Source organism: Piliocolobus tephrosceles, chromosome 3 (genome assembly GCF_002776525.5).
Source record: "Piliocolobus tephrosceles isolate RC106 chromosome 3, ASM277652v3, whole genome shotgun sequence".
NCBI lineage: Eukaryota > Metazoa > Chordata > Mammalia > Primates > Cercopithecidae > Piliocolobus > Piliocolobus tephrosceles.
Window position 1 is genome coordinate 3,603,266 of NC_045436.1, and position 13,947 is coordinate 3,617,212.

General features: G+C 38.8%; 1 protein-coding gene across 4 annotated transcripts in view; it reads right to left on the minus strand.

Moving 5' to 3' along the window:
* Positions 1 to 9,092: 9,092 nt before the first annotated feature.
* Positions 9,093 to 13,947, minus strand: part of LOC111548494 (cytochrome P450 4V2) — a 20,726-nt gene continuing 15,871 nt past the window's right edge. For all 4 annotated transcript variants that reach the window (XM_023221014.3, XM_023221013.3, XM_023221016.3 and 1 more), the window contains 3 exons: positions 13,508 to 13,642; positions 13,235 to 13,414; positions 9,093 to 12,044 (listed from right to left, as the gene is read on the minus strand). In XM_023221014.3, the coding sequence (XP_023076782.2) occupies positions 11,872 to 12,044; positions 13,235 to 13,414; positions 13,508 to 13,642 (488 nt within the window). In that variant the 3' untranslated portion in view covers positions 9,093 to 11,871. The remainder of the gene's footprint in view (positions 12,045 to 13,234; positions 13,415 to 13,507; positions 13,643 to 13,947) is intronic.

Genomic DNA, 13,947 nt, shown 5'->3' on the forward strand with positions numbered 1-13,947 from the left:
GAGGTGGCTATCCTTACAACAGACGAGATAGAGTTTAAGTCAAATACTGTCACAAGAGACAGAGAAGGTCATTATATAACGGTAAAAGGGTCAATTCATTAAGAGGATAAAACAATTATAAGTACGTCTGTACCCAACATCAGTGCATCTAAATCTATAAAGCAAATATTAACATAACTAAAGGAGAAATAAACAGCAACATGCTTTCTACAATGAATTAGATCACCTAGACAGAAAATCAACAAGGAAACTGTGGACTTCAAAACACTATAAACAAATAGACCTAACAGACACGTGTAGAACCTTCCTTCCAAAAGCAGCACAATGCACATTTTTTTTTAATTGCACACAGAACATTTTCCAGGATAGGTCGTATGTTAGGCCATGAAAAACATCTCAACAAATTTAAGAAGACTGAAATCGTATCAAGTATCTTTTCCAACCATAATGGCATAAAAGTAGAACTCAATAACAGAAGGAAAAATGGAAAATTCACAAATACATGAAAATGAACATACTCCTGAACAACCAAAGAGTCAAAGAAAAAATCAAAAGGAAAATCAAAAAATATCTTGAGAAAAATGAAAAGAGAAACAAAACTTGTGGCATTGAATTTATGGGATGCAACAAAAACAGTTCTAAGGAGGAAGTTTATAGCGATAAATGCGTACCTTAAAAAACCAGAAAGATCTGAAATATCCTAACTTTACACCTGAAGCAATAAGAAAGAAAGAAAGAAAAAAAAAAAAAAAAAAACTAAGCCCAAAAGACAGAGGAAGAAAGAAAATAAAAAAGATCAGAGTAGAGATAAATGAAATAGAGACCAGAAAAACAACAGAAAAGATCAGTGACACTGTTGTTGTTTTTAAAAACATAAATCAAGAAATCTTTAGCCTAATTAGGAGAAAAAGAAAAACACTCAAATAAAATTATAATTGAAGGAGGAAACATTACAATGGATACCACAGAAATACAGAAAATCATGAGACTACTATGAAAAACAGTACATCAACAAATTAAATAACACAGAAGAAATAGATAAATTCCTAGGAACATACAACCTACCAAGACTGAAATCAGGAAGAAATAGAAAATCTGAACAGGCCAATAATGAGTAAGGAGATTGAATCAGAAACAAAAACTCTTAACTAGGAAAAGCTCAGGACCTGGTGTCTTCATTGGTGAACTCTATAAACATTTAAAGAAGAATTAACACAAATCCTTCTCAAACTCTTTCAAATAATTGAAAAGGAGGAAACACTTCCAATCTCATTTAATGAGGTCAGCATTACTTTGATAGCAGAGCCAAACAGGGACATCACAAGAAAACAAAAGTAAAATTATAGATCAATATTCCTGATGAACATAGATCCAAAAATCCTGAAGAAAATCTTAACCAGACTAAATTCAACAACGCATTAAAAGGATCATGATCAACTGAACCTGGGACACAAGGATGGTTCAACATATGCAACTCAATAAATGCTATATACCACATTCACAAAATGATGGATAAAAATCATATGATCATCTGAAGAGAGGAACGTACAACTACATGCAGAATCTAAAAAAGTCAAAGTCATGGTAACAGAAAGTAGAATGGTGGTAGCCAGCATATGGGGAGTGCCGGCTATGGGGTGGTTTTGGTCAAGGGATCCAAAGTTTCAATTACACGGTGTGAATAAGTTGGAGGATCTAATGTATGACACTGTTTCCCATCATCCTGAAGCAGCTGTATTGATAGAACAGTGGAATGGTCTTTTGAAGTCACAATTACAATGCCAACTAGGGGACAATACTTTGCAGGGCTGGGGCAAAATTCTCCAGGTGGCTATGTATGCTCTGAATCAACATCCAATACATGGCACTGTTTCTCCCACAACCAGGATTCACAGGTCTAGGAATCAAGGGGTGGAAGTGGAAGTGGCACCACTCACCATCACCCCTAGCGATCCAGTAGCAAAATTTTTGCTTCCTGTTCCCAAGACATTACTTTCTGTTTGCCTAGAGGTGTTAGTTTCAGAGGCAAAAATGCTGCCTCCAGAAGACACAACAAGGATTCCATTAAACTGGAAGTTAAGATTGCCACCTGGACACTTGGAGCTCCTTTTACCTCCAAGTCAACAGGCTAAGAAGGGAGTTGCAGTGTTGGCTGGGATGATTGACCTGGACTATCAGGATGAAGACACAGAAGTCATGATGTGTATTTAGTATCTCACTTGGCCTGTGTTGCATAACCTATTGACGTTTGCAATATATTAATCTGATCTATTTGCATTATTAAAATATACATCATCAATATGCATTTTATAGTATTTAATTAAATTTCAAACACTTGTTCTTAGAGATGAGAAAATGAGTTTGCTTAGTTAACAATCCTCTTTAAGAATGTAAGCCTTATTTATAATTTTGGAACATATTTTAAGCTGCTTTTATATTTGGTTACTGTATATATTCTCTAGGAATATTGTCTCAACCTGTTCATTGTATTCATTTTTTTCTCCCTACAAAGAGAAATAGCACATATTGAAACTTTATAAATAGACTTGTACTGAATAGAAGAAACAAAATATGCATACATGTCTGTACTCTAAACTTCCTAAGTAAAATTAAATATACCTTATTATGTTCACCATTCTTTTATTTTTACACCTGCATTAAAAATACTTTATGTTAAAAAAAAAAAAAGATGAAGTTAGTCTCTTACTCCACAATGGAGGTAAGGAAGAGTATGCGAGGATTACAGGTGATCCCTTCAGGCACCTCTTAGTACCATGCTCTGAGTACCATGATCACAAAGCATAGTATCATGTACCATCTCTGTGATCAAGGTCGATGGGAAACTACAATAGTTCAATCCAGGCAGTGCTACATACCGCCCAGACCCCTTAAGAATGAATGTTTGGGTCACTCCACCAGGTAAAACACCACAACCTGCTAAGATGCTTGCTGAAGGCAAAAGGAATACAGAATGGGTAGTAGAAGAAGGTAGTCATCAATACCAGCTATGCCCACATGACCAGTTGCAGAAACGAGGACTGTAATTGTCTCATTTCCTCCTTATTTTGTTAAGAACATGTTTGTGTATGTATACACTTGTACTAAGAAAATTTCTTCATTTTATTTCCTTTTTCCTTTATCATGTGACATAAGATTTATTAACTTCATATAGCATTTAAATGTTGTTAACTTTATGTAATAGCATTTGGTTTGAGGATTGGTACATTTCTGGTTGTATGAAGGATAGCTGTATTATGTATACCTAACATAATCATGACCTTATTATTGACTTGATTTGAAGATTATATATGATTTCAGGAGATGCGTATGGGTTCAAGTAGACAAGGTGTAGACTTGGGATAGTTAATACTAAGTGTCAACTTGACTGGATTGAAGAATGCAAAGTATGGCTCCTGGATGTGTCTGTGAGGGTGTTGCCAAAGGAAATTAATATTTGAGTCAGTTGACTGGGAGAGGCAGACCCACCCTCAATCTGGATGGGCAACATCTAATCGGGGCCAACAGAGCTAGGACAAAAGCACGCAGAGGAACGTGGAAGGACTAGCCTGGCTAAGTCTTCTGGCTTTCATCTTTCTCCTGTGCTGGATGTTTCCTGCCCTTGAACATTGTACTCCAAGTTCTTCAGCTTTTGGACTCCTGGAGTTACACCAGTGGTTTGCCTGGATCTTCAACCACAGACTGAAGGCTGCACTGTCCACTTCCCCACTTTTGAGGTTTTGGAACTGGGACTGGCTTCCTTGCTTCTCAGACTACTGTGGGACTTCACCTTGTGATCTTGTGAGTCAGTACTCCTTAATAAACTGCCCTTTATACGTATATCTGTCCTATTAGTTCTGTCCTTCTAGAGAACCCTGACTAATGCAAACATGGTGACTATAGTTCATAATACTGTATCATATACACGAACGTTGCTGGAGAATAGATCTGATGGGCTCTCAGCACACACACATACACACAAATGATAACTATGTAAAATAATGGACATGCTAATTAGCTTGACTATGGTAATCATTTCACAATGTACATGTATATCAAAACACTATGTTGTACATGGAAGATATATGTAATTTTTATTTGTAAATGACACATCAAAAAAGGCAGAAAAATGCTGCACTCAAAAGGATCTTAATCTCATTTTAGGGTCACACAGTTTATGCACAAGTTTCCATTTTTAAAAATGCTCATAACATTCCCAGTTATTTGGTGGCATGCAATTGGCACCTCTTCTAACTGAACTTTTTTTATTAGAGTTGCTTGGAGGCACAGTCAATAACGGATGGGTATGGATAGCTGCTCCTAGAGGGATATTTTAGCAAATAATATCTATGTTTCCCACACCCTACCAAAGAATCACATAACACTGAAATCTTAGATTTGGAAGGGACTGGGTTGATGTTTAGGTTCTATTCCCACCCAATTCAGGAAATGCAGTATATCAGGCTCGACAAACTACAGTTCACAGACCACATTCCGCTTTGCACCTGTTTTTGTAAATAAAGTTTTATTGAAAAACAGCCATGGCCATTCATTCACTTACTGTCTCTGCCTGCTTTCACCTCACATGGCAGAGTTAAGAAGTTGCTACAGAGGCAGCATGGCCTCAAAAGCCAAGAAGATTTACTTTCTGACTCTACAGATAAGGTTGGCTGAAACCTGCTGGATAACACTTCTGACATAGACTTTAGACTTTCCTGTCAAAATACTTCGACTGAGGAGAAACTGGTTTCCTAAGCAGTCTGCTCCAACTTAGGGAGCTCTAGTTTAATTTTATTTTATTTCAGAGCTCAGGGAGCTCTATTTTAATTTTATTTTTAAGAAAAGTAAAAAACTTCCTGTATACTGAAATACACTTCCTTGCAACTTCTACCATTCAGTCCTAGATTTATGTACTGGACCCACACAAAACAATTTATCCTCCTTTTTCTGCTTTTAAAATATTTAAAGACCACAATGACTTGCCCACTAAATCTCCTTGTTTTCTATTCTTTGAAATTACAGTATATCACCTTGATTAGTAAATTAGAGTTTTTGGAGTCGATTCTTAAATAAATATTTTATGTATACTACTGGAAGGCAGAACTACATTTATTAGAAATGTAGGATAATGTTGCCAGTACAATATTTTCTAGCAGAATGAAGTAGCATATTTTAAATATGCCTGTTGTGCTGTCTTTTAGATTTAGGATATCAAGTGTTGCAGCAGAGTAGTCAACAAATTTCTCTACTTTGTGCAGAGTAGAAAAGAGTTTAAATTTTAAATTTCATCTGCTACCAGGCTCAGCAGAAAACAAAAAACAAAAAGCAATTGGGACAAAAGCACCCTGCCTGCAAATCACAGCAGAAACCCTCAGGGTTCGTTTCTCTAAAAGGTGACATTACAGACTTTTAACCTATTTAAATGTGCCTCTGTGTTTAGTTCGGAGTTTTCTTACAGTGAAACATGTTACTTTCTAGTAATACAATAAAACTAAAAAACCTCTGTAGATTCAGGTGAACCAAATTAGAACTAAATTGAAAAGAGGCATGGTCAGTAGAATTCTAAAATGTTCTCCCAAATCTCCCACTCAAATCCTGGGGACAGTGAATAAAATGAGATTTCACATCTGCCCATGATTGTTACATGAGAAAAGCAATTCTGCCGATGGCATTAAGATTACTAAACAGTTGACTTTGTGCTCATCAAAATGGAGTCAATTAGAGTGGGCTGAATCTCATCACATGAGCCCGTTAAAAGTAGAGATTTCCTCTGCGGTCAGCATAAGGAGAAGTCACAGAGACTCAGCGCGTGAGAGCGATTGACAGCAGGGAAGTGCTCCAGCACTGGCTTTGAGATGGGCCACGGGGCAGGACCTGAGAGTCATCTCTGGACAAGAGCCAAAAAGAACATGGGGATTTCACCCCTACCATCAGAAGCTCTGAATATTCCAACAAACTGCACGTGCTTGAAAGAGAAGTTTTCTCCAGAACCTCCCCTTAGACACTTTCCAGGATGGAGCCCTCTCCACCTCCCCTTGTCCCAGATCTCCATGGGACTCACTTCAATCAGATCACTGCTCAAGCATCATCTCCTTGGGATGCCATCCTCCAGCAAGCATCTCATCTGAAAAGGCACCTTCCATCTCTTCCACCTCCTGTCTTTTTACCATTCTTTGTCTTTCTGCATAGCGCTTCTCACTCCCTGCCATTCTATTGCCTCCTTGTCCATTTCTCTGTTGTTCTTCAGATGCCCGCTGTCTGCAACACTTTGCTGGAAGGATTGGGGCTTGCTTGTTGTCTTTCCCTAGTTCCCTGAATAGCATTTGGCAGACTTTTATGAACGAAAGAGTAAAATGATAAATAAATAAGCACATGAATAAGGAACGAAATATTTTTTAAAAACAAGAGATTGAGAACAGGAAGGCTCCTTCACCCACAGTTGTGGACCATCTCATTCTCATATGAGAGTCACAATCACACATGTAAGCTATGACCTGCCAGTGTCAGATGACACTGAACATGATTGTTGGATGAATTCTGATTGGTCCTTGTTCTGCTGAATGCCCTGTGGTGGGAGCAAATGTCCTCTTGAGGTTCTGTCCAATTGCATCGCATGAGACACTGCTGTCTTTGTGTTTCCAGAAGAGCATTGCTTTTGGTAATAACAAACCAATGCTGGCTACAACATCAAGCATTATTGATGGGAGTCACAATTAAGGCATAGACAGCTGAAAAGACTGAAGCACAATCCCACTCCTAGGAGGATGTGGCAATATGAAAAAATTAGTTGTGCCTGAGTGATTTAGATGTCTTAATTTAGCCCGGGAAACATGGCAAAACCCTAACTGTACAAGAAAAAATACAAAAATTAGACAGGCGTGGTGGCATGCACCTGTAGTCCTAGCTACTCAGCAGACTGAGGTGGGATGATCCATTGAGCCCAGCAGGTGAAGGTTGCAGTGAGCCACGATTGCATCACTGCAACTCAGCCTGGGTGACAGAGTGAGACCCTGTCTCAAAAAATAAAATTAAATAAATAAATAAATAAATAAATGCCTTAATTTACTGTATTTCCATAAGCATAAAACTTAAAACTTGGGCTTGACTTGAGCAAGCAAGGAGGCAAAGTCTAGAGGTAGAATATAGAAAAAAAAGGAAAGAAAGAAAGGAGAGAGAGAGAGAGGAAGGAAGGAAGGAAGGAAGGAAGGAAGGAAGGAAAAAAAAAGGCTACTCTCATTCCCAGGAGTGCCCAATGACACTCCTGTGCTTACACTTTTCTTTTTTACTATTCAACTAAAACATGTATTTTAAAACTATATATGGAATCTGAAAGTAAACTGAAAACATTTTAAAAATAAGACAGCCATGTCTAAATATTGTGATAATTTTTCTTCCCAATAAGATCTATACTATCTGTATGACCCTTATTGAAGGAAAAAAGTTGTCACAACATTTTTATATAGGAATCTGAGTTTCATTTAAGTATAGCCTTTATTTCTGTGAAACATAAATTGAGTAGTATCAGGAAAGGCTGAGATCAATAAATCCAAACCCCAACAGAAAGAAAGTGATGAGTAAAGAGGAGAGATAACGATGGGAAGGAGAAAGAACGTGCCAAAAATGTATCTACTAGGATAAGGAGAACAAAATCAACAGCTAAAGACTGGAGTTCATTCCAAAACTGAATTTGGCCCAAGGAAATAACCATTTGGTGAACTTCTGGACAAGAAACTGAAGGAAGAATGCAACCAGTCCATTTTAGTAATTAAGGATGAGAGACTTATCCCTGAAATGTGGCATGCAGGTAGCCAGCAGGAAAATGAACCTGGTTTAATTAGAGAAGGAGAAAAATGACTAATTAGTCCAGAGAGTCATCAAGGCAGAACCAAAAAACTGGACTGATGTGTTAGGTTAAGCCTAGCTGTATTCTAAAATAATGCACTGTAACTTTAATTTTCTTACTATCTAGAAAGGAGAAAACTCTGCATTTTCTTAAATGGTATTGCATTTAAATGACTGGTGGGCATATATGCTGATAATCCAAACTAGAGAATTATTGAACAGCACAAAGAAAATAGGGTGAAGACCTAAGATCATATCCAGAGAATGGGGGCCCTTCCTTCATCCTGAGGCTGACCTGACACACACTAAGTCGCTTTTGGTCATAAATGAAAAACAGTCCTTGTAAGCAAATGGCAATATACTGGCTCTTGGGTTCCCACATAGGGTAGACGCTCTGCACAGTGGGCAGGGCAGACATGCAGTGAGCCTCAGCATCACCTGCCACCTGGGACTCAGACTCCTCCAGGATTCTGGTCATTTCTTCTGCCTGCTTCTTCTCTACTCATCACCCAGCAGCTGCTCCAGAGATTCTACTGCTGATTGATCTTGAGTTTCACAACCTGGAGTTTCCACCACAGAGATTGTATCTCTTCTTCAGTTGCAGCTGGGAAAACTCATGGGGGAGAACTTCAATTTAACCTTGCTTGGGTCACTCAACAAAGGTTGAGAAAGCAGGATTGCCTAAGAACATGGCAGCTCCAACTGAAACCACATATTTACAGTGTGTGTATGTTGGAGAAGGAAAAAGATGAGAACAGAAGAAAAGCCGGTAATTCATTGTAGGATAATTTCAAAAATAAAGAGTGCTGCTCCTAGAAAAAGACGGTGCCTAGGCAGACTAAAAAATGTTTCAATGTATCTCTCAGGCATTAGATGCTGGAAGGAAAAATGTTTTGATCTTCTAGAAACATTCCAGATAAAAATGGATTTTTATGACCAGCATCTCTTGTTGGGTCATTTGGTCCAGAAACTGACATCCCCAGCTGTCTGCGACAATGCACAGAGCCCCAAATCAACAGTCCATCACCTGGAGAGGTTTCTGGATTCTAAATCCCTGGGACCAGTGATGCCTGTGGGTTTTGCTGATTCCCAGTAGCTGAGTTTACTTTGTGCTTTCAGCTGAGCAATACGTTCTGGTTATTCTACTTTTTCTGGTTGATTCTTCAGGGTCAGAGAAATTCGCAATTGGTCTATGACAATAGTACAGGAACCTTTCGTTAGAAAATCCAAGAGTCACTGAAGACATCAACTCAAAAGTGCTATTTCTTTTATTATCCATTATGAATCAGCCACCCACTGATTTATCTTTTACAGCTTTCTATGTTTTCAACTGATATCAATTGTTAGAATAAAATGCAGCACCTGCATCTAAAATATAATTTATTTTCCTTGAGACACGTCTTTCAAGCAGAAGAAAGGTAATGGGCACACAAACAGATACTTGATCATCTCTTATAAAACAAGGCAGCATCCACATTTCAATACTGCAGCACATGAAATAATTCCTCAATTCCTATTCTGTCGTAGCTTAAATGACTTACTGATTAAATGTGAGTAACAATAATTCTGGAGCTGAATGAAGTTCTCAGACCAAAAGGTAACATTAAGCAATGTTTTATTTAAATTTAATGTCATGTAGGGTCACTAAAAACAAAATGTAAGGGATAAATGTAAGTGCATAAAACAGAGATAAGACCAGTTTCCACAAATACAACTTTTATTATCCAAAATCATCTTGGAAGGAAATTTTCTAATATACCCATTTTCTAGATAATAAGATTAACCATTTGATGGAAATATTTCCAATTGTATCACCTCCTTCCTTGACTTTTTCCTCATCAATTTAGGGCCTGGGTTCTATGCACTGTGGCTGTTTGGGATAGTTAAATGGGTGCAATGGCTGAGATTGCACCCCGCCTTAAATGGCCCAGGCTATACGGCTTGCCAAATGGCTTTGGTTTGCGACCTCTTCCTTTGATATCCATTGAAGAATACATATCCTACCCTCTTGATTGCATGGTTCTATCTGCTATTGCCTATTGGGAGCATAACCAGGAAAGTTCTAAGGTCCTTCCAGTTCCAAAAGCCATTGATCAACCCTGTGAGGCACTATGAGAGATTGGCAATTACTGAGGAATCTCTTCCAAAAATATATGATTAAGGTAATTGTGATTCTATGAAGAATGAATAAAAATTGAAAACAAAATCAATCTTGTTTAAATTATTAAATGCAGTTTTAAAAAAATAATGGAGTGGGTAGATGTATTGCCTATCAAATTAAAATTCAGGGAACATGTGTCAATTATCAACTTGATAAGTGTGATCTGTAGGGTTGAATTAACTAAAGGTCTAACCCTAAACTAAGTGAGATATTACTGGGTTACTAAATACAGAGGAATGGCTTCCTTTTTCCTTTAAAGATGGAAGAATCCCAGAAGTATGCCTAAATCAGAAGCAGAAGACTCATGTTCTAATGACACGTCTGGTCATCACCCTGAGTTCCATATAGCATACTGTAGTAGAAAGTATATCGGCATGTGAGTGGAGAGATTTAGAGTATAGATCTCTATGTATTTCTGGCTCTGTCACCAACTGGTAACATGACTTTGGGCAGATTCTATTCCCTTACTTATAATATAAAGGAGCATAACTAGACACGTTCTAAAGTCCTTCTAGATCCAAAAGGCATGATTAAGCTTGTGAGGCACTGTGAAAAATTGGAGATTATGAAGATGAATCTCTTCCAATAATATATAAAGGTGATTGGGATTCTATGAGGAATTAAATGAAGACCATAAGTGACAATCAAAAGAGAAACTGTAACAGAACCTGCGAATCAACTTGTAAATAATCTGCTCTAGGTTATAAAATCTGAAAAGTACTACAATGATTATTCTTGTCATAACTGATGCCACTAATATAATTTTTAAAACCTGAGAGCCTAAGTCAGAGTACTTACCTCTTTCAAATTATGCTCTGTGTGTGTGTGTCTCTGTGTGTGTGTGTGTGTGTGTGTGTGTGTGTGTGTGTGTACTCCTGAGTCAACATGAATACCTTTAAAAAATTCTAGAACTTTGGACCAGGTTCAGTGACTCATCCCTGTAATGCCAGCACTTTGGGAGGCCGAGGCAGGCAGATCACGAGGTCAAGAGATCAAGAACATCCTGGCCAACATGATGAAACCCCATCTCTACTAAAAATACAAAAATTAGCTGGGCGTGGTGGCATGTGCCTGTAGCCCCAGCAACTCAGAAGACTGAGGCAGGAGAATCGCTTGAACCTGCGAGGCAGAGGCTGTAGTGAGCCGAGATGTCACCACTGCATTCCACCATAGGCGACAGAGCGAGACTCTGTCTCAAACAAACAAAAATTCTAGAACTTTGATTAAATTATATTTTGGGGTCTATCAATTGAAGTGGAATTGGACTGTGGATTCCTCTGTTGAGAAACCTGTTAGATGTTTATTTGGGTACTGACACACATCACTCTACTTTTGAGACCACAGCCAACTGTAACATCTATGATGGTGATGAAAATACAAAACTCTGGCTGGGCGTGGTGGCTCACGACTGTAATCCCAGCACTTTGGGAGGCTGAGGCAGGTGGATCACTTGAGGTCAGGAATTCGAGACCTGTCTGGCCAACATGGCAAAGCCCTGTTTCTACCAAAAATACAAAAAAATTAGCCAGGTGTGGTGGCAGGCACCTGTAATCCCAGCTACTTGGGAGGCTGAGGCAGAAGAATCACTTGAACCTGGGAGTTGGAGGTTGCAGTGAGCTGAGATCACACCACTGCACTCCTTCAGCCTGGGCGACAGAGTGAGACTCGGTCCCCAAAAAAATAAAATAAAATAAAATACAAAACTCAAAACTCTTTCTTTGTTAGACTTGATGTCAAGATCAGTGGGGTCAAGGAAAAATTAGGTCTGGGGGATTCAAGCATATTGAACTCATGATCTATAAATTGTAAATGCCAAGGATCTCTTAAAATAAAGACCTTTCTCATGATAAAGGCATGACCCAATAATGTAGTTAGGGTTCATCTGCATTTCTCCTCTTCAACTTGATCCAGATGCCATTAGTTGGACGAAGAATCAACTGTCCTTCTAGACCAAGTTCTTCTCTTTTCTGGTTGGATTCTATCCAAAAGTGCCTCAGGATGCATGAAAGAATGGTCTTTTCTTCCATCACAGCAAACTTTTGACCTTCAAATCAATGTAGCCATTGCTTTAGATATAGATTTACCCCAAATGTGAGAAACAAGAGGTCCTATCACAGGAAACAAGCCATTTTACATTTTCAGAGTAGGTGGAAGGAGAATCAGAATGGCTTGGGACACTTGTTAAAAATGAAGAGTCTTGAGTTTCCCTCCCTGTTCCCACCTTGCATATCTATAGCTGGGGAGGACCAGGGAATTTGTACTCCAGCTGATCCAGATAAATCCTGACCTCATTCAAGCTTGAGACTCACTACTCTAGATTATGTCTTAGTGGGTGTTTAATTTACTATAGATACACCAAATAAACTTCAGATTCACCCATTTCATTCTGTCCTCATTTTACCAAGGTCTACATTTACATAAATGACAAAATGCTAGCGATACTAAAACCAAAAGGGTTTATAATGCAGGGCAGTGATGTGCATTCATTTTGCTTAAGTACTTTAGTTGGCATATGGCAAGCATTTTCTGTTTTGATTTGCAAAATCAAATTCTTAAAAGCAATAAACACAAAAATTAGGTTAACCATAAGTAATCATAAATAAAGTTTTTACCACAATAAGATATCCTACTGTAATTAAAAATCTACAACATTTTGAAACTCTACCATGAAACTAGTTATGTCTTATGCTATGGGTAATTGTGTCTCTCTCCAAATTCTAAGCCCCCCGTACCTTAGAATATGACTGTATTTGGGGACAGGTCATTGAAAGAGGTCAGTAAGTATAAGTGAGGTCATTGGGGTAGGCCCTAGAGTAGTCTGACTGGAGAGAAGATCAGGACACAGACCTACACAGAGGAAAGACCAAGTGAAAACATGAGGTGAAGACAGCATCTACAAGCCACGGAGAGAGGCCTCAGGAGAAATCGGCCCTGCCAACACCTTGATCTTGAACTTCCAGCCTCCAGAACTGTGAGAAGATAAATTTCTGCTATTTAAGCCACCGAGTCTGTGGTATTTTGCTATGGAAGCCCATGCAGGCTAATATACTAATATACATTTTGACCATAATATTTGAAAACTACAAAGCACAGTAAGTGAGGGAAAAAAGAAACCAGCTATTTTTTTTAAGGCTGTTGCATATGGGCAATGTCATATCACATCTCAAAGAAATAACTGAGAAACCCACTATCAAGTGGGCCTGAAAGGTCAAACCAACTGAGATGGATACAAACCTATACAGTTCCTGGGGCCAGCAGAGAAGGGCACGTAGGCATATGGATGGCGCCCTTGTGCATTCTCGGGGAAGAACCGCTCAGGCTGGAACTCCTCAGGGTTGGGGAAGTATCTCGGATCTCTGTGCAATGCATAGGGAATGATGACGGCTTCAGTGCCTTTCAGAACTCTGTAACCCGCTGTCAAGAAGTAGTCAATACATCATGAGATCACAGCAAGACAGACATTAGAAAGTTTCCCTCCCCCTTCTACTTTAGGTATAGCATACTTACCCACTTCACAGTCTTCACTAACACTGCGGGCAAATAAAGGAACAGAAGGAAAAAGGCGAAGGGTCTCCTTAATAACACATTCCAGATACCGAAGTTTCTTCAGGTCTTCTACGGTAGCGGGACGGTCAGACCTCCCTGATGAAAGCAAGTAGATAAGATGACCTGAAAGAGCGGTGGGGGCCAGGGGTGCACATATCGAAAAAGAACACGTGGATCAAGGCAGGGGATGCTAAACACCCATCAAATACCCATCAAAGAAGAACACGTGGATCAGGGTACTGGATGCTAAATACCCACCAAATATCCATCAAAGAAGAACACGTGGATCAGGGTACTGGATGCTAAATGCCCATCAAATATCCATCAAAGAAGAACATGTGGATCAATGCACCAGATGCTAAATACCCATCAAATACCCATCGAAGAAGAACACATGGATC